The sequence below is a fragment of the Schistocerca piceifrons genome, chromosome X (assembly GCF_021461385.2).
Source record: "Schistocerca piceifrons isolate TAMUIC-IGC-003096 chromosome X, iqSchPice1.1, whole genome shotgun sequence".
Taxonomy (NCBI): domain Eukaryota; kingdom Metazoa; phylum Arthropoda; class Insecta; order Orthoptera; family Acrididae; genus Schistocerca; species Schistocerca piceifrons.
Window position 1 is genome coordinate 275,168,296 of NC_060149.1, and position 24,410 is coordinate 275,192,705.

The window sequence follows — 24,410 nt, forward strand, 5'->3', positions numbered from 1 at the left end:
TATGTACACATGAGAACCCAAAATTATAAAAGGCAGAACATGGTATACACTCAATTTTCCTAACACATGGCTCACTTAGTACACAGATACAGCAGACAGTATGCATTACCATCTTAAATATCAAAAGTTTCAAATGCTGTATCAAAAACACTTTTCATGCTCCAAATCTGAATCCACATCCACAAAGACATCACATTTCATTCACCAATATCACAAAAAGCTTCCAGTCAAAAGACCTCCTCCTAAAGCAGAAAACACACACACACACACACACACACACACACACACACACACACACACAAAAACCACCGAAGCTGAACAACAAACAACAGCAACTGCCAACTGGCAGTTGTTATATGCAGTCCAGCCTCAACGGCCAAACAGTGGTCACGTGTGTGTGTGTGTGTGTGTGTGTGTGTGTGTGTGTTGTTGTTGTTGTTGTTGTTGTTGGCTCTGAGCACTATGGGACTTAACATCTATGGTCATCAGTCTCCTAGAACTTAGAACTACTTAAACCTAACTAACCTAAGGACATCACACAACACCCAGCCATCATGAGGCAGAGAAAATCCCTGGCCCCGCCGGGAATCGAACCCGGGAAGCGAGAACGCTACCGCACGACCACGAGACGCGGGTGTGTGTGTGTGTGTGTGTGTGTGTGTGTGTGTGTGTGTGTGTGTGTGTGTGTTTTCCACTTTAGAAGAAGGCCTTTTGGCCAGAAGCTTAACCATACAGCACTATTTTTGTTGTGCATGTCTGCAACTCAGCACTACTCTATATGGTGAGTAGCAATCTATCCTTTTCACAATAAATGGTATTAACAGTCTCGACAACAATGGACACCAGTAAAAGAAAGCATCAACGTACATACAAATATTGTTGTGTTGCTGCATCTTTATCATTCAATTCAAGTTTTTGTATGGGCTATACAGAGCATTGAAATTTTATAGGTGCTAAAGAGAAAAAATTTTACATCCACAAACAATAATCTTTATTTTCAAATTAACAGTTTTGTGGGGACATCACAAATAATTTGCTTGGAACTTTTTCCTTTTCATCTTTTTTTTTTTTTTTTTGCTTTAAGAACAAAATATCTCACAGTAAATAAATAATCTTAAAATTTGTGTGTGTTCACAAAACCATTTAAAAATTTGTTTTGTTATGCTCCAGGTAAGTAACTGCAGTCTGTGGAATGGTTTTTCATAATGGCAAACAGGTATCGAGACACAAGTTTGGTTTCCTTCTACAATCTTCAATTTAGGCCCTTGAAGTTGCAAGGTTTTTTTTTTTTTTTTTTTGTTTTTTAATTCTTGTGTTCCAAACAAAAAATCAAAGTCGGCTCATGTTTACAACTAAGAATTAACACACAAAGTTTTTTGAAAACACCGAACAAGAACACTGAACTACTACATTGAACAACTACATTGAACAGTTACACTGAATAGTTACATTGAACAACTACATTGAACAGTTACATTGAACAAGAACACACAACTGAATTGAAACTGGAATTCAATGTAAAATTCAAACACTGGATTTCATCTCATTTTACATTTATAATTAATTTCAGTTTGCATGAAGGGTCTCAAGCATCAAAACAGGTAATACAAATTTCAAATTTCATTTGACTTCGTCTTTGGATTAAGTGCAGTTTGGATAATGGCTGTTTGGCACAGACAAAAAACATTTCTTTGTAACTTATTATTAATATCACATTCATATAAGTTATGCTTTGACTCCTTTGTAATCAAATATGAAAATATAGAATTCACATTAAATTAATCAGTCTAAAATTGAAAGTAATTAAACAACAAATTTTGACAAGTTAGGTTTCTAATTGTCCTTAGTAGTTCCCTGTAATTTTCTTAACAATTCTTCAGCACAAGCATTCAATTTTTCCAGAAGCTTGTGTCTTTCATCACTTGCTGATGACGGTGCACCAAAACTAGATGCAGCTACGTGCTTTATGTGTTCCATAATTTGAGCATTTGTTGTTACAAGTAGCAATGGTTCATCCCAATCATTACCATCAAAATCCCACATGCAAGTTCCCAGGGCAACAAGAGCTCGGAAGCTAGCTTCGCTCTCTCTGATGTGCGGAAAAACGGCCCCAAGGGTCAGTGCTACACCCGTCAGTGTAGCAACATCTCTGTCATGATTCGCTGCCACACTCAGATTTAGCAAAACGGTGGCCACGGCCATCTAATAATGAAAGATACAATACATGTAAAAACAATTGGTCTATAAATCCATGAAAACAACTCTAAACACCACAAATGGAACATTAAAATAGATTCCCAGTTTGAATACACAATACACATGAAGACAGATTAGATGTGCTGGAACAATGATTTTATAGAACCATACAGTGTCTTGTAGGTAATACCTATTTAACAAATTATTTAGGAATAAAGGAGACAACTCCCCTAACGGCAGAAGCACTGTGTTGTTGACTGATACACACACAAAAGGTACAGAGCTTTACCTTGCTAGCTTTCAGAATAGAATTGCTTCCACCTACAGCTTGAGAAAGCAATTCCATTCTTAAAGCTAGCCGTGTGTGTGTGTGTGTGTGTGTGTGTGTGTGTGTGTGTGTGTGTGTGTGGGCGCGCGCGTTCGCGCACTCATGCATGTTTCTCCTACAGCTTGAGAAAGGAATTACATTCCAAAAGTTAGCAAAGTAAAGCTCTGTACTTTTTGTGTGTGTCTCTGTCGAGTACACAGTGCTTCTGCCTTTAGTGAGTTGTCATCTTTATTCCTAAATAAATCATTATTCGCAACTGGAACTTTTCATATATTTCAAATTTGGCAAGGACGAGAAAAGCAGCTTTACATGTGCATCCAAGCACCTTGCCTTCTGCTGACAACAGCAAACGCATTACACCAATAATGTGACATGTACTCCCTTTGAAAAATGTGATTACATGAAATGTTATTAACTAAACAGAAGAACTGATAAGCGAGAGTCAAAGACACTCAAATGTCATTATAAATACCACTCTGGGAATACGCACATAAAGTAAAATGATAAAAGACTGAAGATCATCTTGGGTGTAATGGTACAAATTGGAAAATGCTTGGGTCATAAAGAGTATTACTCTCCGTCACTTCAGAATAAAATTCAGGGAAACTGATAACATAGAAATTCATAGTAACTTGCATATTGTAAGAAACTTACAACACTTTTCAGGTCTAATTTTTTTTTTTTTTTTTTTTTTTTTTAGATAATCCAGTTACATTTTGATCCTATTTTAAAGTTGATAAATACATTGAAATCTTCCATACTGTCTCTCACAGATAGAGGAACGCAAAAAATAAAATTCTATATTTCAAAATGCCTTCACAAAAGAGCATCCTACTTCCTCCATTTGACACTACCAAACTTTGAATTGGGTTATATTAAAATAGAATATGTAAGTATTCTGTTACCATAACTGTATATCAGTAAAATGAATTCAATAGACTGAAGAACTAAGTGTTAAGAGAATACTAGTCCACCAATCCAAATTTTCTATGGACTGTTCTGGGATTATTCATTAATACGTCATGGTTGACACCTCCCCTTGCCTTGTCCATTGTAAGACCATTAAAATGGAATGAAGTACTCTCTAAATTTCCCTGACACATCCCAACATATGCCTTATGGGGCCATTTCCTTCCTGATTGCCCCCAATTTGTATGTGTTTCCTGAGGTCTATAAGCCTGTACACACAAAATGTACCTGTTTTTGGTGCCCTCACTGGAAGGATCTATGCACTGGTGGCTGAACACATCCAACTCATTTGTCACAATATGTTATCCTATATCTGAAACACAAAACACTTCCTACATTGTCCACAGTTCCTCTCCCCTTCTCTCACATCACCTAATATTTTACCCCTCACAATCAATATCACCTTCCTCTGCTTCAAAATTGATATTAAAATTTACCAACAAATCCATAAAACTATCATGGACTTTTTTATGGCATTGTCTAATGCTACCATGTTCAAGGCCATCTGTAAGAATCCTACATATCCATCAGTTTTCTGAATCTTTCATTTGGTTTAGTTTCATTGATAATATCATGGTCTTAGTACAGGCAATGAAGCCTTATCCTCTTACTTCCCTTTGTTCCACCTTTTCTTCAGTTAGCTAAGACTCTTTGCATATGATACTACTGTTATAATAAATCCCATTAGAGAGAAAGACGTGTGGCTTATTAAGTAGTTCTCTGAAAATTGACTCTCCCTACATTTTGAAAAACACACTAATTCCATTCTGCACAACTAACAGTCATAACAACAATTGATTTAGCACATGAACAGGAGTCAGTAAGCAGTGTAGAATGCCCCAAATATCTGGCTGTATGTACTGATGAAAACTTGAATCTGAAGAAGCACATTGATGAGCTTATCAAACAATTATGTCAGCTATTTTCGCTCTTCGTAAAATTGCTAGTCTTGGAAACAAACATGTGACCATCCTGACATTTTGCACATTTCCTGTCAACAATGTCTCATGGAATAATTTTAGGGGTTAACTCACCACTTAGAAAGTACTGATTGTACAAAAGAAAGCAGCAAGAATAATATGTGGTGTTCACATGCAGTCATCATGTAGGTATCTCTTCAAGGAGTTTGGCATTTTAACTGCAGCATCACAATACATATATTTGCTAATTAATTTCATCATAAACAGCCCACCAAAATTTGAGAAAACAACTATGTCCACCCCTAGAACACTAGAGAAAAAAGTGGCCTTTATTACCCATTATTAAAAATGCCACTGGCTCAATTGTTAATCATATTCCCAATAACTTAAAAAGTCTGACAGGTAGCAAAGCAAGTTTTAAGTCAATTTCAAAATCAATTTCTCCTGGACCACTCCTATTTCATGGACGAATTTCTATTTGAAGGCTGGTAGCCAGTATATATATAAAAAAATTTAAAAATTCTAATTTTGCAGTGTAACTGCACAAGTAGGACTAAAACACAATAGCTTCATTGATTTCGTTTCCCACAAACTGATTCATTCCACACCATTTCAATAATAAAATCATTCTCTCTCTCTCTCTCTCTCTCTCTCTCTCTCACACACACACACACACACACACACACCACATTATACCACACAGTACTGGAGAAAGTAAACCTCACACTATGCCAGAGCTGTAAATAACAATCACTGTGCCCAAGAATGAGTGACTGTTACTGAAATTCCCTCACCAATAAAGAGCCTTCTCACAAAGTATTATGAGTTTTCTGGTCTGACCTGACCACCTGCATTCAGTTATAATCCCTCAATCTGTTACCCTATTTACAGTAATTCTATATGCCTTATATTTACCAGAGTCAGATTACTTAACTTCTGTCTCCTACTCTTCTGGATTTTACAAAGCAGACTCCTTTGTTTCCAAATTTTATGTTTTTACATTTCCGCAAGTTCTATTGTTCAATTCCTGGTTCCAACAAACTTAGTGCTCTACTTACCAAGTGGCTCAGGATATTAATCTAAAAAAGACCAGAATATCGACATTGAAGATACTGTTTGAAGATACTGTACCTGCATATGCTTAGAATAGGGTTTCCTATATCTTTTGATTACATCAAGGATACTATCTCTCTGAGCCAGGAACAATTTTCTCCCTTCTTCATGAACCATTATATTACATATTGTACGTAAAGAAAGCACACGCAACACATCAGAACCATAGATTGGTTGCATGTATCTGTCAATCACAGTCAGGATGTCGTAACCATTACGGACACTGAATAGCCTTTGGAAAACAGGTTTTGAGCGTACCGCCACCCTCAACAGGTCCAATGCAGGAACAAGACAGTCTGTAAACATATAACACTGTGTTACAGCAGTTAACAAAAGAAACTAAAGTATGGTTAAACATGGGTATAATGTGTTTTGCCACTAACTAACAAAAGAAACACCAATACTAATACATAAGTGTCACACAATACACATTTTGACTATTTTCTAGGTCTCAAAACAAAATCATGATCACTCTCTAGAGGGATACAGCACTGCTGGAGAGAGATACATTGAACATTAGATTACACACCATTTATTCTGTTAAGAAATACTAGAAGCATTTATGGTAAGATGTAAGAAGGATAAAACACCACACTTTACAGGAAATAAATGAAAATAAATTGGTTCCTTGCAGAGAACAGAGGACAAATATTAGTTAATGTCTCTCGCCCATGTTAACAACCCTTCAAGCTCACGTGTGTAATTCATCAATATTGCTTGGTACCATACACAAAGGGGCAAAACAGAAAGGGGCAAAATGACAATGAAAACATTCTTCCATCACATACTATACAAGACATCAAATATAATGCTAATCTTCCACATTGCAACGAATATTCGAAACACAAATGATACACATTTCACCATGAAACATTATTGAACATGGGGTTCCACAGCAGACAACCCGCACATGTTCCTATGCTGACATGACAACATCATCAGCTACAATTGCAGTGGGCAGGGGATCTACATCCATACTCCGCAAGCCACCTGACGGTGTGTGGCGGAGGGTACCTTGAGTACCTCTATCGGTTCTCCCCTCTATTCCAGTCTCGTATTGCTCGTGGAAAGGAGGATTGTCGGTATGCTTCTGTGTGGGCTCTAATCTCTCATTAGCACTGGACTGTGTATCAATGGAAATGTGTTGCGTGGTTGGAATAATCATGTTTCTTGTTGCACCAGGTTCATGGTCTTGACCAAAATAGCTGCTCAAAACCTGCACCATGCCATGGATGCGGGTCAGCTGGTGGGAGGGGGGGGGGGGGCGCAGTATTATGCTATGTGTGAGAGCCAATTAGGCCTCCCACAGTAGCACAGTAATTGATGGCATCATGACAGCTGTTGGTTACGTGAACATTATTGCAGATCACCTGTATCCGTTCATACATGATGTCTTCCCCAATGGCTATGGCATGTCCCAGCTTGATAACTGTATGTTTCACTTATCCAGAATGATGGTACTGTGGTTTAAGAAACATGATAGTGAACAGACATTTCTGTTGTGGCCACCAAATTCAGCTTTTCTGAACCCAGTGGAAAATGTCAGGATGCTATCGAGTGACAGTGCCATACCTACAAACCAATGGCCCGTAATTTATAGGAGCTGTATGACCTATGAGTAATCATCTGCTACCACAAACCTATCAAATCTTTAAGAACTTGATGAAGCCATGCCATGCAGAATTGCTGCTGCATTGCATTCAAAGATGGACACACACACACACACACACACACACACACACACACACAGCAATGGAAAATTACAGGCTGTACCAGACTAAGGTGAACGTGTGGAGCAAAACATCATCAAGCTTCTCATGGGGGAAAAGTCCTGTGATTGAGTGGATATCAGTTTTTTAAATCATCAAATCTCTCTGCATTTTCCTAATATATACTAGTTCCCGAATTTTCCCTCAATATTTTCAACAAAAAACTAAGGTTTTGTGGATAAAAAGGTCACACCATCCATTCAGGTACAAACTAAGTACTGAGGGGATTACTTCTCACCATTTCATTTGAATCTACTTTCCACCCTGATGTGGTCCAGAAGCAGGAAGCCTTTGTGTCACAACATTCTGCATTGAAACAACTGTGGTGTCATCCGAAGAATAGGTTGCCAAAGCAAGGTTGGCATCTCACAATGAAACCATAAGAGAGCATAGTCTCTGCATGCCCGACCAATGAATGTGCAACACTGGCATTGCCATGCCTCCTAGTGCTTTGCTACACCTCCGCAATCAATATTTTACTTACGGCTGAGCAGAGGAATGCTCACTCCATTTCGCAGTCACTGATCAAGACAACAGCCTTGTTTTAGATCAGCCACCTGAATATTAAATGTCTTAGGCAGAAAATGATATTATGTCAAATAAACCTCAGGCAAAGACTCTTGTAAATTTGTGGGTTATCAAGTGATACTTTAATATCCCGAAACAGTTGCAAATACTCAGAACATTTCTGAGGAAATGGAGTGTATTAAGTTCAGTAATCTTCTTACCCATACTGTACTTAAGTAAACTAATATATTTTGTGTGTCATAGTTCCACTCAATCTCCCCCCCCCCCCCCCCAAAGCTAGCCAATGAACCCACCCTTGTACTGCCATGTGTATTTTCATTCGACACAACAAATGGTGATGAAATTGTTTGCAAAATAGGCTTGCTTTGCCAGCTGCACAGTTACTGTGTGCAAGTAAGGATGTGCTTTCACTGCCTGGTCTTGCCAACTTCCTGTTCTTGAAATCTGTGTATCATATCAAGTGTTTCACCATGTCTGAACCACCACAGGAAATATGTCTAACCGAAATCACTCCATTTCAAGCGCAGCATATTGAATGCCGGCTGCTTGGCATTCAACAACTGATGTCACTACTCTCGCGCCAAGCAGCACCGCCACTGGTTGCTCCACCTAAATTTCGCCCATACCATAGTCAGGAAGCAGAATGGTCAGAATATTACGCAAAACTGGAGGCCCATTTCACTGCATACAAAAGAAAAGGTATGGAGCTCAATGCTTTCTTCTTGTCGACAGTTGGAGCCAACATCTACCATGTGTGTGTTAAACTGTGTACAGACATTAGTCCCAAATCCATCAACTGCAACAACCTTGTTAAGCTACTAGATGAACATCATGATAGTCAAGTCCATATTGCAGCAGCAAGGTTTAAATTTTTTCGTCTCTAGAAGCAGCCTGCACAAACACAAGATGGAAAGACAACCTGTTTCTACAAGTCACTGGGCATCATCCTTGGTCATTCTAAAGAAGCAATCTGGTAGTTTACATCCATGTGTTCACTTTAAAGCAACAGTAAACCCACAAACTGTCATGGATTCTTTTCCTCTTCTACGTCTGGAGGAATTGATAGACAGACTGAGACAGGGCAGATACTTTTCAAAGACTGAGTTGTGTGAGGCATATTTACAGTTGCCATTGGATGAACAGTCCAAGCAATACTTTGTAATAAATAATCACCTATTACATCAGATTTATTGCTAATCCTGAGCAAATTTCTGCATTGTTCAATTGGCTGTTCCTTTTGTGTGGTCCAAATAATGCCAGAATGCATTTCAGCAATTAAGAGATGCATTGTTAAGTGGTAGATGTTCCATTCATTTTGACTCAGCCGTATTGTCATATTGGCTGTAGATTCCTCTTCTTACACAATCGGAGCTGTGCTCTCCCACAAAAGTGGTTCTTCTGATAGAACTATTGCTATTGACTCAAAAACTCTTAACAAAGCACAGTGTAACTACGGTCAGCTTGAAAAAGAGGCACTCGCCATTATCTATGGTGTTAAAAAATCCACCAATATCTCTGATGGCCTCATTCAATGCTGCCAAGCCTGTCACACCTCAGACAGCTCAAAATTTGAAACATCTGGCTCTGATATTGTATAATTATCAATCTGAGCTGTTGTACAGGCCCACTGCCCAACATTCGAACACTGACTTGTCCTCTTCGTTATCAGTTGGTACTGCCACCGCATTTGAGTCATCTGAGGAATTATGGTTTCACACTGATTCTCACAATTTTGAATGTAGTCAAAATTTTCCTTATGATTTTCAGTGTGTTGCTGCTCTGCAGGTTGTTTTCCAATAAGTGTGACATGGGTGGCCATGCAGTTTGAAAGAAGCTCCTTACTCAGTGACATGTGACTTTTTCGCATCATCACGCACTACCCACATGATCAGGTGTTATGCTGTTGCATGCAGATGTGCCTGTTGTGACTCCTCACTCCCTACAATGGGAAGTTTTGTCTTTATTGCACCAAGATCACTGGCGCATAGTTCACGCGAAGCAACTCACTAGACATCATTGTACTCAGCAGGGGATAGATGTTCAGACTGAGCAAATGACATCTCTTTCCAAAGTTTGAGGAAGACATTGGTCAGATCTGTCTAACCACAGTAATGCATTCATATTGATTTCCACGAGTCTGTTATGGATCAAGATGTGGTTGTTAGTCTTAGACACTTACAATTCATCACTACTGCAAGTATGATATTGGCTTTGTCTTCTATTTTTTGTCTTGAATGTCATCCAGAGGTCACTGTCTCAGACAATGGACCACAATTCAAGTCAGTCGATTTCCGAAAGTTTTGTGGCACCTATGGCATACACCATGTGCTCACCGCATCTTTTCACCCTCAGTCTAATGGCGCCACTGAACAGTTCAGTTCAATGTTCAAAAGTCAAAAGGAGAAACTCCAGACCAGCAAGCTTTGATGATTTTCCTGTCCTACTGCTCCTTGCCACATGACGGGATGTCAACAGCATATCTATTATGCACTCATAGACAGTGTAGTAACCTGTTGCATCACCTGCAACCGCCACAGACATAATACGTTTCGCCAAGTTAGATTAAGTTTCAGCTGCAATATGAAGTCATCTACAATTTGTTTTGGAAAGAAACAGCCCTGGGAGCACAGTCATTAAAATAACCCCATTCTTATTGCAACATCAGATGTTCTGCAGGGCTGCAGTGGCACCACCAAAACCAGCTGTGGTGCACTTCTGAGTATGTCAGTGATTCTGCCACAGAATGTCTGTCCACAGACCCAGCATGTCGCTGGGGCCCACACCAGCAGTCACTTCCAACAAGGTTGGCTTTATCCATGGTGGTGCCCATAGAGGCCGCCACCCCGCTGGTGCCTTTCCAGCTGCCTGACCCAATGTCCATGAACGCTCCAGCCCCCACATCATTGTCATGCTGCCCCAGAACATCACTTCGCAGTTCAACTCACCACTGCATCTGCATCTCTGGATATGGGAGTGCACTCTGATTATTTTTTTGGTCAGTGTTTCCAGTCACTTTCAAGGTGGATACTGTGTTTTCTGAAGAACAGCGTGCCAAATCAAGATTGGCACCTTGCAACAAAACCACAGAAGAGCATAGTCGCTGCATGCTGCCCCCAATGAATGAGCAATACTGGCATAGCCACACCTCTTAGAGCTTTGCTACACCACTGTAATCAACAGTCTACTTACGGCTGTCACTTAATCAGACTCGTGCTATTGTCGTTTAAGGAACATGATAGTGAATAACATTCATGCCGTGGCCACCAAACGCAGCTTTTCTGAACCCGGTGGAACACGTCAGGATGCTATCGACTGCCAGTGCCATGCCTAAAAATCAACAGCCTGTAACTTATAGGGACAGAGACTTATGTGTAGTTATCTGCTGGCACCTACCTCTGGAAATTTCAAGAACTTAATGAAGCCATGGCATGCAGAATTGCTGCATGTTATACCAAGGAGAGATGGTAGTGAGAAGTGATTACGACAGTAATGTCAGCAAGCTTCTCATGGGAAAGAATTCCTGTGACTGAGTGGAGATTTCCTTCAATATTTTCAACAAAAAATTAAGTTTTTGTGGGAAAATAGGACACATCATCCATTCAGGTTCAAACTAAGTACTGAGGGGATTACTTCTCACCATTTCATTTTAATCTACTTTCCACCCCAATGTGGTCTGGAAGCAGGAAGTCTTTGTCTCATAACATTCTGCATTGTCAGCCAAACAACAGGGTGCCAAAGCAAGGTTTGCACCTCGCAATGAAACCATAAGAAAGTATGGTCACTGCATGCTGCACCAAGCAATGAGCACTGCTGGCATAGCCACGTCACTTAGAGCTTTTGCTACACCACTCTGTAATCGATGGTCTACGTAAGGATGAGCAGAGGAACGCTTGCCTCAGTACACAGACACCGATCAAGACAACAGCATTGTCTTAGCTAGGCCACCAGAGTATTACATGTCTTAGGCAGAACCTAATGTGAACATTATGTCAGTTATACTTCAGGTGAAGACTCTTGTAGATTTGTCTGCATCAAGGGATGCTTTAATATTTGGAGAAATGGAGTGTGTAAAGCTAAGTAAATCATCTTATCCACACTGTCATAAAGTGTACTAATATTTTATGTTTCTGTATTTCTGACTAGCACAACACAATCAATCTACTCTCTCTGCCAAGATCACAGGGATCTTGCAACCAACAGTGTGAGAAAGTTTTATCATTTTCATTGTGGATCATCCAACGCTGATCGCAGCTCTTCCCATAAGCATCACCCTCCCACAGTAAACCATCTATCTCACATGTTAACCATTGACTAGAAGCCCCATGTCAAAGATCTGACATGCAGTACCACTCGGCATGTATAGAAAGTTTTCATTTCAGTTATCAAGTGTGTTCCCTGCACTGTCAGGGGGCTATGACCGGGCAGGTACCTAATGCTCTCTCTACAACAGATTATCAAGACAGGTTTTAGGAACGTAATTTGATCCACTTACACAAGAGGTGCTTAAGCTATGATTGTGTAGCAGGTGGAATGTATACAACCTTGAGTGATCTTGCCCGCATGGCCTGCACTACTACACTGATGGAAAAAAACAAATGCATTACCTTCAAGGACTCTGTTCAGCAGCACCAAGGTATAATATATGCATAATACAGAGGGGCTGCAGTGTTAGCAATCATTTGTCATGGACATCAGCAATCAGACGCTGCTCAGGGGGTCTGTCTGTGCACCTTCTGCTTTGATGCTCCAGGCACTAACTTTGCTGAATTTAGAGGTGAACAGCGTTTACAACATTCATTCTAGAGTACAACCATGCTCCATCGACAACTATGTACTCCTATTAAACAGCTTCAGCCGCTTGAATGAGGTCACATAGTGGGACTGCAGCAAGCTGAATAGACATATTGAGAATGTATTGAACATTCACATAGTACACACACACACACACACACACACACACACACACACACACACACACACACACACACACACACACACGTCAAGATTGATGCATTGTGTGAGCAGCAGTGGCAGAATGAACTTCATCCAGGGACAAAATCTAGCCACACTTTACACCTGCTGTTTCTTCAGGGACTACTGAAAACAGTCTGCTTCAAGCTGAATTAAGATCACACACATCTCTGGCCAGGCTACCACTGACACCACAACAGCACCAAGCATTGCTACTCTGATGTCAAGAAAGAGTTACATGGAGGGTGAAATGGTACTCTGTTGTCTTCGGTAATGAGAGTAGGTTCTGTATGTACACAAGTGATGGCTGTACACAAGTTAAGTGTAAGACGTGTTCAGCTGTCTGCTGTCTATTCCAAACTGCATTCGCCCATGACAATGGGTCCCATCCAATGCTGCATTTTGTGGGGGTCATCAGTTACAATTCATGGTCACATCTGGTGTTCCTCCAGGTAAACTTCACCTGTGCCTGCTACATTGTACAGGCTATAATCTGCATGCTATTACCATTTCTTTGACAGGGAATAGTACAACACAGTCGGGACCCAAGGGCTTTTAGGTGAACTCACAGAAGTCACCAAATGCAAGCAAATGCCAGAGATCATGAAATCTATGCTATACTGAGAGATAAGATATGCAGTGTCAGAACACTTCACAATGGCCTACCTCATGGTTCAGTGCTCGCCTCCTCACTTTTCAACTTTGTATTATATTATCAGATTTACACAACACAACATCACATAAATTTTCCCATAGCAATCATTTAGCAATTACCACACCATCAAAATCACGAGTATTATACCAAACGGCACTTGAAAGCAAGTTCTAAATCTGTATCATTACACACCTCAACAATAAAGAAGCCAACAGGAAGTTGAGCCTGAAACTCAATCTAGAGTCAATTAAACATGGAAACACCTATAAATAGTTAGTAGTTAAACTTGACCATACATTTCCATACAAGCACGACCTACAAGTAGTGAAGCAAAAACTGAAATCCAGAAACAATATACTAGCCAAACTAACAGGCAGCCCATGGAGAAATGATGCAAACACACTGTGCCCATCAGCACTGGCACGTAGTACTGCAGAATACTGTGCCCCAGTGTGAGCAATGAGTGCCCACACAAAAAAAGTTGATGTGGAGCTCAGTGAATCGATGATGATCATAAAGTGGCTCACTGAAACTGCTAGCCAGTGTCCAGTCACCAACATCACACACAATGCTGCAATAAAAAAGAAGACAAAAAAGATATCAAACCAATGCAGTCTGCAAATTCTTCATTATTTACACACAAAGGATCAACTGAAGTCGAGGAAACCTCACCAGAAAATCTTCCAAAGATTAGAAGTTTTTGAGGTAGAAAGGGATTGGCAGGAACACTGGTGAACAAATACCCTGCAAAATGGATTCCTTACTGCTGATGTGATCAAACAATACTCTGGACAAGAATGAACAGAATAAGAACTGGAACAGGTCACTGTAAAAGCTTAATGACAAAGCAGGATATTGCAGATGATCCCTTTTTGTGAGTGCAGTGAACTTCAAACTGTAGGTCATATTTTAAATTGTGTAATTTATGTTTTCAAAGAAGGGGGGATTAAAGAAATCCATGTCTCCAGAGAAACCCTTCAGTGGTTGGGTGATCTTCAGTGTGCTGTCTGACTGTAGTGTGTATAGGGTATATCTTCCCTCATTAATAGACACTTTTTTTCTCAGATTCATGGGATCCTGTACTTTGCAGTTCAGATGTGCTATCTGCTAGCCACAAATAAATTTGGTAACCACAGGCTGAAACCTCATTTTACACAGAAAAGTGATAGCCCTAGATGTTTCACACGTGTCAACATGTCATTATTACAGTTCCCCGCCATGCATTCAAAGAATGCTTCAATGACATGTGATATCTTCATTAAGTAGTTTCATGAAGAATTTGTTCCATCAGTTATAAAGCACCTGCAATCACTTAAGTCAAAAAAAGAAGCTCTATTAACCCTTGATCACTGTACAGTGTATCAACCTGCTGATGTGTTGCAATCAGAAGAAAATTTTTGTCTACAACACAACAGCATTAATTCAGCCACTGGGTCACAGCATCCTACGAGCATTCAACCCTTTTGCTGCTACAGAAGTGCTCTCGGTATTCAATGCTGAGCGCAGCTTTGTTGTGGCTATGCTGCTTGCCAAATGCTGGTATCTGTACCGAGAAAGGGTCTTCTGGCCTCTATGAAATACTTACCAACCAATTTTAAGAGAACTATTCACTGAAAACATTTGAGTTTTGCACAACTTAACAGTCCGATACCTTCATTTGATAAATGATCTAGATCAAATGTAGATACGATATCCAAATACTACTTGCAACAAAGAGCAGTTCAATACCTTATTTCATTCTCAAGTTATTGATTTTTATATCCGATGGATGGTCACATGCAACACACCCATTTCTGTCCCCGTGAATCAGGAATTACGTGGTCACAACAATCATCATATTTCATAAACAGTTCAAGATATTGAAAGAAGAATCCCCCCCAAATGACAGTACACAAAGGGGCACATATGTCATATGATAAACACTTGAAACTCTTGTTCACCGAGATGTGGAAGTAACTCATCTGCAGCACTGAGAGATTGGTGGCTTGGATGCATACAGATGTCAATAGCACTGTGGGAAAATCCAAGTGCCCCAAGTTACATGCCCACAGCACCTGGAGAGCAGCAGAGCAGGACATGTATACACATCCACAGCAGCGAAAGACTTAACACTCACTGCCATTGTGAACTGCTCATTCCAACAGTAAATTCACATGGGAAAATGTAAACCAGTTTGAAATCTGACAACTGTTATGCATTCAGTATGTCTGGCATAGCAAAGCAGTCTGAGGAAAATTGGGAATTTCTGGATAAAATTATCAGTTTTGGAAAACACAACAGATGAAAAAGGAAGTGACACAGGTTTCAACATTAGTGACATCAGGTCTGCATGTGGTGTTCGCCAACGCAATGTTGATCTTAAAAGACCTGAACCACTGGGCAGGCATCAACAATAAGGAACTGATTTCAGACACCATAAATGAAGAACACATTACTGATGCCGTAGAAAATGAGGACATAAAGTGGTTGAAGATGAGGAATCATATATGATGTTTCCAGTACATACGAGATATATTGGATAACAAAGTGTCAATGTGAACGAAGAGAGCAAGTGAACCAAACCATAGTGAGTTGTTGAAACTGATGCATATAAAACAATTTGCACAAAAGACAATGTGTGAAATACCACGCAAAAAAAGGAAAGGAAAACTGACTTATTTAAAGCAGTGAAAAAATGAACCTACAATAACTTGCAGAGTGCTGTAAATATTTGTGTATTTTTTAGTCTATTTCATATACTGTAGTGCAGAACAGTATTTTATTTGGAGCTCTAGTAGAGTTACTGTTTCGTTTATTAAAATGTATTACGTCTTATATGCTTCAAAGTTAACTGCTGTAGCATATATAGTACAGTATAACATTGCATTTTCGTGCTTTTTGAAACTTTCTGTGCATTGCAAATATACTTCCTGGGTTTGCTGGCAGATCATATTGTGTAAATCGCACAATATTTCATCTATGCAACAGCTCGACATATTCAGGTGGTGGTCGTTGCTGCTGAGTATTGTTTTTCATTCCACAGTTCACTCTCTCTATGCTGCGATGCGGGGTAAAGCTTTCCCATGACAAATATATTATATCGCATGGTAGATAATCAACTACGGCTAAGCAAAGACTACTTAGTATAAGAGACAAAAGGCATTTAAGACATACCTTCAGGCCAATGCATCATTTCAATCAAAGCATTCATCTGAGTCTCATCGAGGAGCCTTTCATTAAGTAGCATTGTCACTTGATCAACATGTTCAATATCCAGCTTATGTTCTCCTGCCAGGTTATTGTTAAGGAAAAGTTTATCTGGAAAGAAACATGCAGATAACTACATTAAAATTATGATATTTATTATTTTAACAAAATGCACATCAATCATGCATTATTTGCAGTATGTTTCAATTTCTTTAATGGAGATATTACAAAAGATAAAAACAGACAATGAAAACTGAACACTTCTAAAAACCTGATGTAGAAACAAAATTTTCATGGGTCATTGACAGAGGGTAGATGAAGTATAAACCAATATACCGAGCACGAAAACATTGAGCCTATAAAACCACATTTGACTAGGTGAAAAGATAATCTCTTGTTCTGGACATCACACTGGGCTAGTAAACATTGCAGAAATGATATGATACAATGCCTGCATTTAATTGACTTTGCACATCAACATATTATGAGCCTGCAGGAGACTGACTACTGCTTTTACAAAAATGTGAGAGTTAGCTGTGTATCGATGTTGGATATGGTGCAAAGGAAATGCACATCCACGTAGTCCTGATTCCAGATAGCGTATGCATACAGATTCACACTTAGACTACATCATCACACAAGAAGACATGGTTGATTGAAAGGTGACCAGAGCACAAGTTAAGGGCAATTTTGCACACACCGGGGTTGGTAGTATCAATAAGTTTACTGAAAGATAGGCAACATGCAAAGGTGCTGCTTGCATGACTTCCTATCATAAAGTTGTGTTTAGTGATGAGAAAAGGTTCTGTCTTGCTTCAGTGATGGTTATTTGCAAGGACAATTTCAAGCAGTAGGTACCAAAAAGATCATGCAGTACTATGTTCTTAAGACCAGTCACAGAAGATGAATTGCGGAAAACTATACAGAAAGGGTATAAGGATGATCCCAACAACTACAGACCAGTTTCACTAATATCAGGTTTCTCGAATATCCTAGAAATGCTTATGTATACCAGATTAGTTAACTATTTGGACAAACATAACATTCTCATACCCTCACAACATGGTTTCAGAAAGGGTAAATCTACAGAATCAGCAATTGCCAGTCTAACAGACTACATTTTACAGTCCTTGGATGAGAAAAAGGTTGTCTCTGCAATGTTTCTGGATCTTTCAAAGGCATTTGACAACATTGACCATGAAATGCTGATACAAAAATTAAGCAACTATGGCATTCGAGGGCAACCTGGTGAATGGATAAAATCATACTTTTGCAACCGCAAGCAGTATGTATCATTAGGAAACTCATACCAATCAGACACCAAACCCATCAAATATGGAGTGCCGCAGGGTTCGGTAATGGGGCCATTGTTATTTAATGTGTTTGTTAATTATATAGGTGTTGAGGAGGAAGAAAAGAAAATATTGTATGCTGATGACATGACACTACTAAATAGTGACCAAAATAAGGAACAGCTTGAGTATGTATGCAGTGTTTAAAAACAAGGAAAAGGCTGTAGACATGGATTTAGAGGTTGATGGAACAAGGCTGGAAGAAGTAGAATCTGCTAGATTCTTAGGTATTCTTGTGGATAATGAACTTAAATGGAAAAAACTATTAATAATGTCTGTAAGAAACTGAGCTCTGTCATAATCTTAATGATGCAGCTATCACAGTATTCAGACAAGAACCTTCTGCGTACAGTGTATCATGGACTTTCCGAACCATACTTACAGTATGGAGTGACTGTGTGGGGAAACTCAAACAAACAAGAGACAAAACGAGTGTTCACATCACAAAAAAAAGCAATTAGGACCATTTTAAGAAGAAAGACCTCTGAAACATGCAGAAACTGTTTCAAGAATTTAGGTATCTTAACTTTTTCATCGTTATATATATACAAAGCAATAATGTACATCACAAAAGGTAGTGAGGACTGGATTACAAATGCTAGTGTACACACCCACAATACAAGAAGGAAGTATGAAGTACGGAGCATACCCAACAGACTGGCAATGCTAGAAAAAGGACCCCAGTACTCTTATATCAGACTACTAAGAAGTCTGCCCAAAAACCTGCAAGATAGTGTACTTTACAATGACTTTCCAAAGAAACTTAAAGACTATCTCATTGAAAAAGAGTTTCACAGTGTTGCAGAATACTTATGCCATAAAATTTGTATATATTGTTATTCATTATCAGTGATGTAAAAAGGTAAGCTAAAGGTGTAGAAAAATAAGTGATAATGAATGTTAATACTTTGACATGTCCTATATTACACGTACATTTACTGTAAACAATGTAATCTTACACGATCAAATAAAATTCAATTCAATTCAATTCCAGAAGAGTGACAACTACTGGAACCAGCCATTCAATGAGATACAGGACCAATTCCATGAAACACACAAAGGGAGCAACATCTTACAATGACCATACACCACTGGTTTTGAGGACACACTGAACAATGCAGGACACCCATTGCCTATTGGCTTTTGTCTTGGGATCTTCAGCTGCCTTTTGTGAAACCATTTTTTCTGACATTCCATCAGCACTAGTGACTGGCATTGTCAAAGCTTCACCCTCCATTGTTGGTGGCTACCAGTTTGTCAGTTCACCACCAGCAATTACGAATACACTATGTGATCAAAAGTATTCGGACATCTGGCTGAAAATGACTTACAAGTTCATGGCATCCTCCATCGGTAATGCTGGAATTCAATATGGTGTTGGCCCACCCTTAGCCTTGATGACAGCTTCCACTCTTGCAAGCATACGTTCAATCAAGTGCTGGAAGGTTTCTTGGTTACTAGCAGCCCATTCTTCATGGAGCGCTGCAGTGAGGAGAGGTATCGATGTCAGTCGGTGAGGCCTGGCAGGAAGTCGGCATTTCGAAACATCCCAAAGGTGTTCTATGGGATTCAGGTCAGGACTCTGTGCAGGCCAGCCAATTCTGAGGATGTTATTGTCGTGCAACCACTCCACCACAAGCCATGCATTATGAACAGATACTTGATCGTGTTTAAAGATGCAAACGCCATCCCCGAATTGCTCTTCAACAGCGGGAAGTAAGAAGGTGCTTAAAACATCAATGTAGGCCTGTGCTGCGATGTTGTTGTTGTGGTCTTCAGTCCAGAGACTGGTTTGATGCAGCTCTCCATGCTACTCTATCCTGTGCAAGCTGCTTCATCTCCCAGTACCTACTGCAACCTACATCCTTCTGAATCTGCTTAGTGTATTCATTTCTTGGTCTCCCTCTACGATTTTTACCCTCCACGCTGCCCTCCAATGCTAAATTTGTGATCCCTTGATGCCTCAAAACATGTCCTACCAACCGATCCCTTCTTCTAGTCAAGTTGTGCCACAAACTTCTCTTCTCCCCAATCCTATTCAATACCTCCTCATTAGTTACGTGATCTACCCACCTTATCTTCAGCGTTCTTCTGTAGCACCACATTTCGAAAGCTTCTATTCTCTTCTTGTCCAAACTAGTTATCGTCCATGTTTCACTTCCATACATGGCTACACTCCATACAAATACTTTCAGAAACGACTTCCTAACACTTAAATCTATACTTGACGTTAACAAATTTCTCTTCTTCAGAAACGATTTCCTAGCCATTGCCAGTCTACATTTTATATCCTCTCTACTTCGACCATCATCAGTTATTTTGCTCCCCAAATAGCAAAACTCCTTTACTTCTTTAAGTGTCTCATTTCCTAATCTAATTCCCTCAGCATCACCCGATTTAATTTGCCTACATTCCATTATCCTCGTTTTGCTTTTGTTGATGTTCATCTTATATCCTCCTTTCAAGACACTGTCCATTCCGTTCAACTGCTCTTCCAAGCCCTTTGCTGTCTCTGACAGAATTACAATGTCATCGGCGAACCTCAAAGTTTTTACTTCTTCTCCATGAATTTTAATACCTACTCCGAATTTTTCTTTTGTTTCCTTTACTGCTTGCTCAATATACAGATTGAATAACATCGGGGAGAGGCTACAACCCTGTCTCACTCCTTTCCCAACCACTGCTTCCCTTTCATGCCCCTCGACTCATATAACTGCCATCTGGTTTCTGTACAAATTGTAAATAGTCTTTCGCTCCCTGTATTTTACCCCTGCCACCTTTAGAATTTGAAAGAGAGTATTCCAGTTAACATTGTCAAAAGCTTTCTCTAAGTCTACAAATGCTAGAAACGTAGGTTTGCCTTTTCTTAATCTTTCTTCTAAGATAAGTCTTAAGGTTAGTATTGCCTCACGTGTTCCAATCTTTCTACAGAATCCAAACTGATCTTCCCCGAGGTCAGCTTCTACCAGTTTTTCCATTCGTCTGTAAAGAATTCGCGTTAGTATTTTGCAGCTGTGACTTATTAAACTGATAGTTCGGTAATTTTCACATCTGTCAACACCTGCTTTCTTTGGGATTGGAATTATTATATTCTTCTTGAAGTCTGAGGGTATTTCGCCTGACTCATACATCTTGCTCACCAGATGGTAGAGTTTTGTCATGACTGGCTCTCCCAAGGCCATCAGTAAATCTAATGGAATGTTGTCTACTCCCGGGGCCTTGTTTCGACTCAGGTCTTTCAGTGCTCTGTCAAACTGTGCTGCGATAATGCCATGCAAAACAATAATGGGTACAAGCTCCCTCCATGAAAAACACAACCACATCATAACATAACCGCCTCCGAATTTTACTGTTGGCACTACACACGCTGACTGATGATGTTTACCAGGCATTCGCCATACCCACGCCCTGCCATCGGATCGCCACATTGTGTACTGTGATTTGTCACTCGACACAACATTTTTACACTGTTCAATCGTCCAATGTTTACGCTCAGTACACCAAGTAAGACATCGTTTGGCATTTACCGGCGTGATGTGTGGCTCGTGAGCAGCCGCTCGACCATGAAATCCAAGTTTTCCCACCTCCCGCCTAACTTGTCATATTACTTGCAGTGGATCCTGATACAGTTTGTAATTCCTGTGTGGATAGATGTCTGTGTATTACACATTACAACTCTCTTCAACTGTCGCTGGTCTGTCAGTCAACAGACGAGGTCAGCCTGTATGCTTTTGTGCTGTACGTCTCCCCTCCCATCCCTACCCCCCACCACCACCACATTTCCACTTCACTATCACTTCAGAAACAGTGGACCTAGGGACGTTTTCAGCATACAGACATATGACACAAGTGACACCCAATCACCTGACCACGTTCGAAGTCCGTGAGTTCCACGGAGCACCCCATTCTGCTCTCTCAAGATGTCTCTTGACTACTGAGGTCACTGATATGGAGTACATGGCAGTAGGTGGCAGCAATGCACCTAATATGAAAAATTGTTTTTGGGGGTGTCCGGATACTTTTGATCATATAGTGTGTGTCACAAGTTCATGACTAGTCAAACTCATTAACTCCAAACTCATACACAACTATGAAATACTGTCCCAAAACAGCCAAAACAGTTCTACCACTTGTGCGATTGACTGCATGCCAAAGACAATGTCTGCATTGCTACCACGAAGGCTTGCCCAATATACTAATATGGTTGTTTCAGCATTGTTCCATACATAGTACCTCAGAACTGTTTGACTATCTATCTCTAAATGTAATGATTTTTTGTAGCCTACTTCACACGTATTGTTTCTACAATAGAACAAATAAATTGGGAGACACTCAAAAAATGTTCCAATTTTTATTTCCAGCAGCACTAGGGACAGAGAAATTGTGGTAGATTTTATTTATGTTCACAGTACAATTCATAACTGATGTTACTGACGAAGCTCATATGGTAAATTCCACACACTGTAGACATCTGAAGGAATAAGAAGTTTTGATATAAATATTTAATACCATCAACATTTATTTGCTCATGGAAATAAACATCTATAAACAGAATAACAAGATTTAGAAAGCAGTGCATATAATTCTTTTCTTTTCCTATTACATCTTGTTGCCTTTATAAGTATCAAATAATTTAAGAAACTGCGTTTTCCTTCCTCAATGGAGGTGACTATTTCATTGTTGAAGAATCTTATTTATGCATGGAGCAGGACTTTTCTTTGTCAAGGTAATATGAAACCTGCATAATTTTTTGCTTTCAGGTATTAGGTCACTTTCACAAGAAAGTATGAGGGAGAGGGAGGGGGAGGGGGGACAAAGTAGAAACTCACACATTATCTTCACAATCTGTCATGAAAACAAACCAAGCAATAAATAAAACAGAAGAACAAACAGAAGAACACAACCCACTACCGTAACATAAAGGAATATGGTGGTATTATGTTATCTTCAGATGTTAGCAGATAATGCTACTACTTTGTTAATGAAAAAACTTTGTTCCAGAACACCATTCACATTGACATTCTGTGCCATTCCTTTACATTGATTGGTGGCAAGAACGTCACCATTTAAAACATGTTTCAGCATGTTTTGACATGACATTGAAATGACATCCAGAATGACTCGGCCTTAAGTCTACAGAAATGGAGAAATAAGTTAATAACATAAATGAGAAGTTGTGTACCTAAGTGGAACTTAACCTGACTATGAGAAGTGTGACTACCTCTTAAAGAATTCTCAAATGAATCCAAGATGTTTCATGAATGACATCAGCATCTACATGCAAATGATGTTACTTGCCACTCTTCATAGAATGCTGGAATGTGTTTCACACCAATATCTTCATAAAGTCATTAATAACATAATGGAGAGGACAATGTCCATATCTGTCCGTCAATTCCAGAATCAGTCTAGCCTCTTCATATGCATTATATGTAGCCATAAAAATGAGCATGACATTCTCTCTCTGAAGACCAGTTCTCATTAATACCATGAAAATTTTCTGGACTTATGACAGTTATTCTGAGCTCTTACACTTGCATTGTGAAACTTATCCACAATACTGTTATACTAACCAATATGCCAGATAAAAGGGCTGTTCAAACCCAGCCTATTTCTCTTCTTCATACAATATTATGAATTGAACTAAATATAATGGGCACATTGCTGAAATTCAAGTTAAATACGTCATATTATGAATTTTTCAACAGTTGACATAATCAGAAGGTACAGTCAACATTTGCTGTTTTGAGAGGTTAACTATGCACGAATAATTCCTACAAGGTACTACTGAAGCAATATTAACCATAAAGCACAGAAAGTAAAAATTGTCTGTTACATAATAATGTATCTGGAGTAACTGCTTACCTTCAATAACTGTCTTATTGAAGACATTGAAAGCAATGCAAGTCCGCTGGGGGAAGTATCCAGTATTCTCATCATCTGAAAAAATACAGAAATTGTTTCAGTGCTCACAGTATTTAACAGTGACTTGATAATGGTGACAACAGCAACAATGTGGATAGTATCAACAATGGTGGTGGTGGTGGTATCAATAGTGGTAGCAACAGAGTGTCAATAACATAATCATAACATTATCATCAAGCCGAATTACTTTCATAAGAGACGGAGGGGGGTATAAAATGGGTTTCAGTTATAAACAACAGGTACAAATGATGTCGGTAAACATGTCACACCTTACAATAAAAAATTAACTTTCAAGAGATATTAACATTTACAATATGCCAAACTGAAGTGCGAGGAAGTTTAAACAATGGACAGTTCAGATTGGAATGTCAACAATATTATGAAAAACACAGATAGCTACTCACCGTAAAAATAACACGTCAAGTTCCAGACAGGCACGATGAAAAGTCTGTTGCAAAAAAACTTTCAGCCAAAGCCTTCTCCAGAAAAGAGAAAAAT

The 24,410-nt window shown here is 39.4% G+C and overlaps 1 protein-coding gene across 2 annotated transcripts in view; it reads right to left on the reverse strand.

Moving 5' to 3' along the window:
* Positions 1-1,240: 1,240 nt before the first annotated feature.
* The window catches only part of LOC124722501 (phospholipase A-2-activating protein), a 139,445-nt gene continuing 116,275 nt past the window's right edge, over positions 1,241-24,410 (reverse strand). For both annotated transcript variants that reach the window (XM_047247655.1, XM_047247656.1), the window contains 4 exons: positions 23,853-23,927; positions 16,603-16,746; positions 5,545-5,822; positions 1,241-2,202 (listed from right to left, as the gene is read on the reverse strand). In XM_047247655.1, coding sequence (XP_047103611.1) covers positions 1,834-2,202; positions 5,545-5,822; positions 16,603-16,746; positions 23,853-23,927 — 866 coding nt within the window. In that variant the 3' untranslated portion in view covers positions 1,241-1,833. The remainder of the gene's footprint in view (positions 2,203-5,544; positions 5,823-16,602; positions 16,747-23,852; positions 23,928-24,410) is intronic.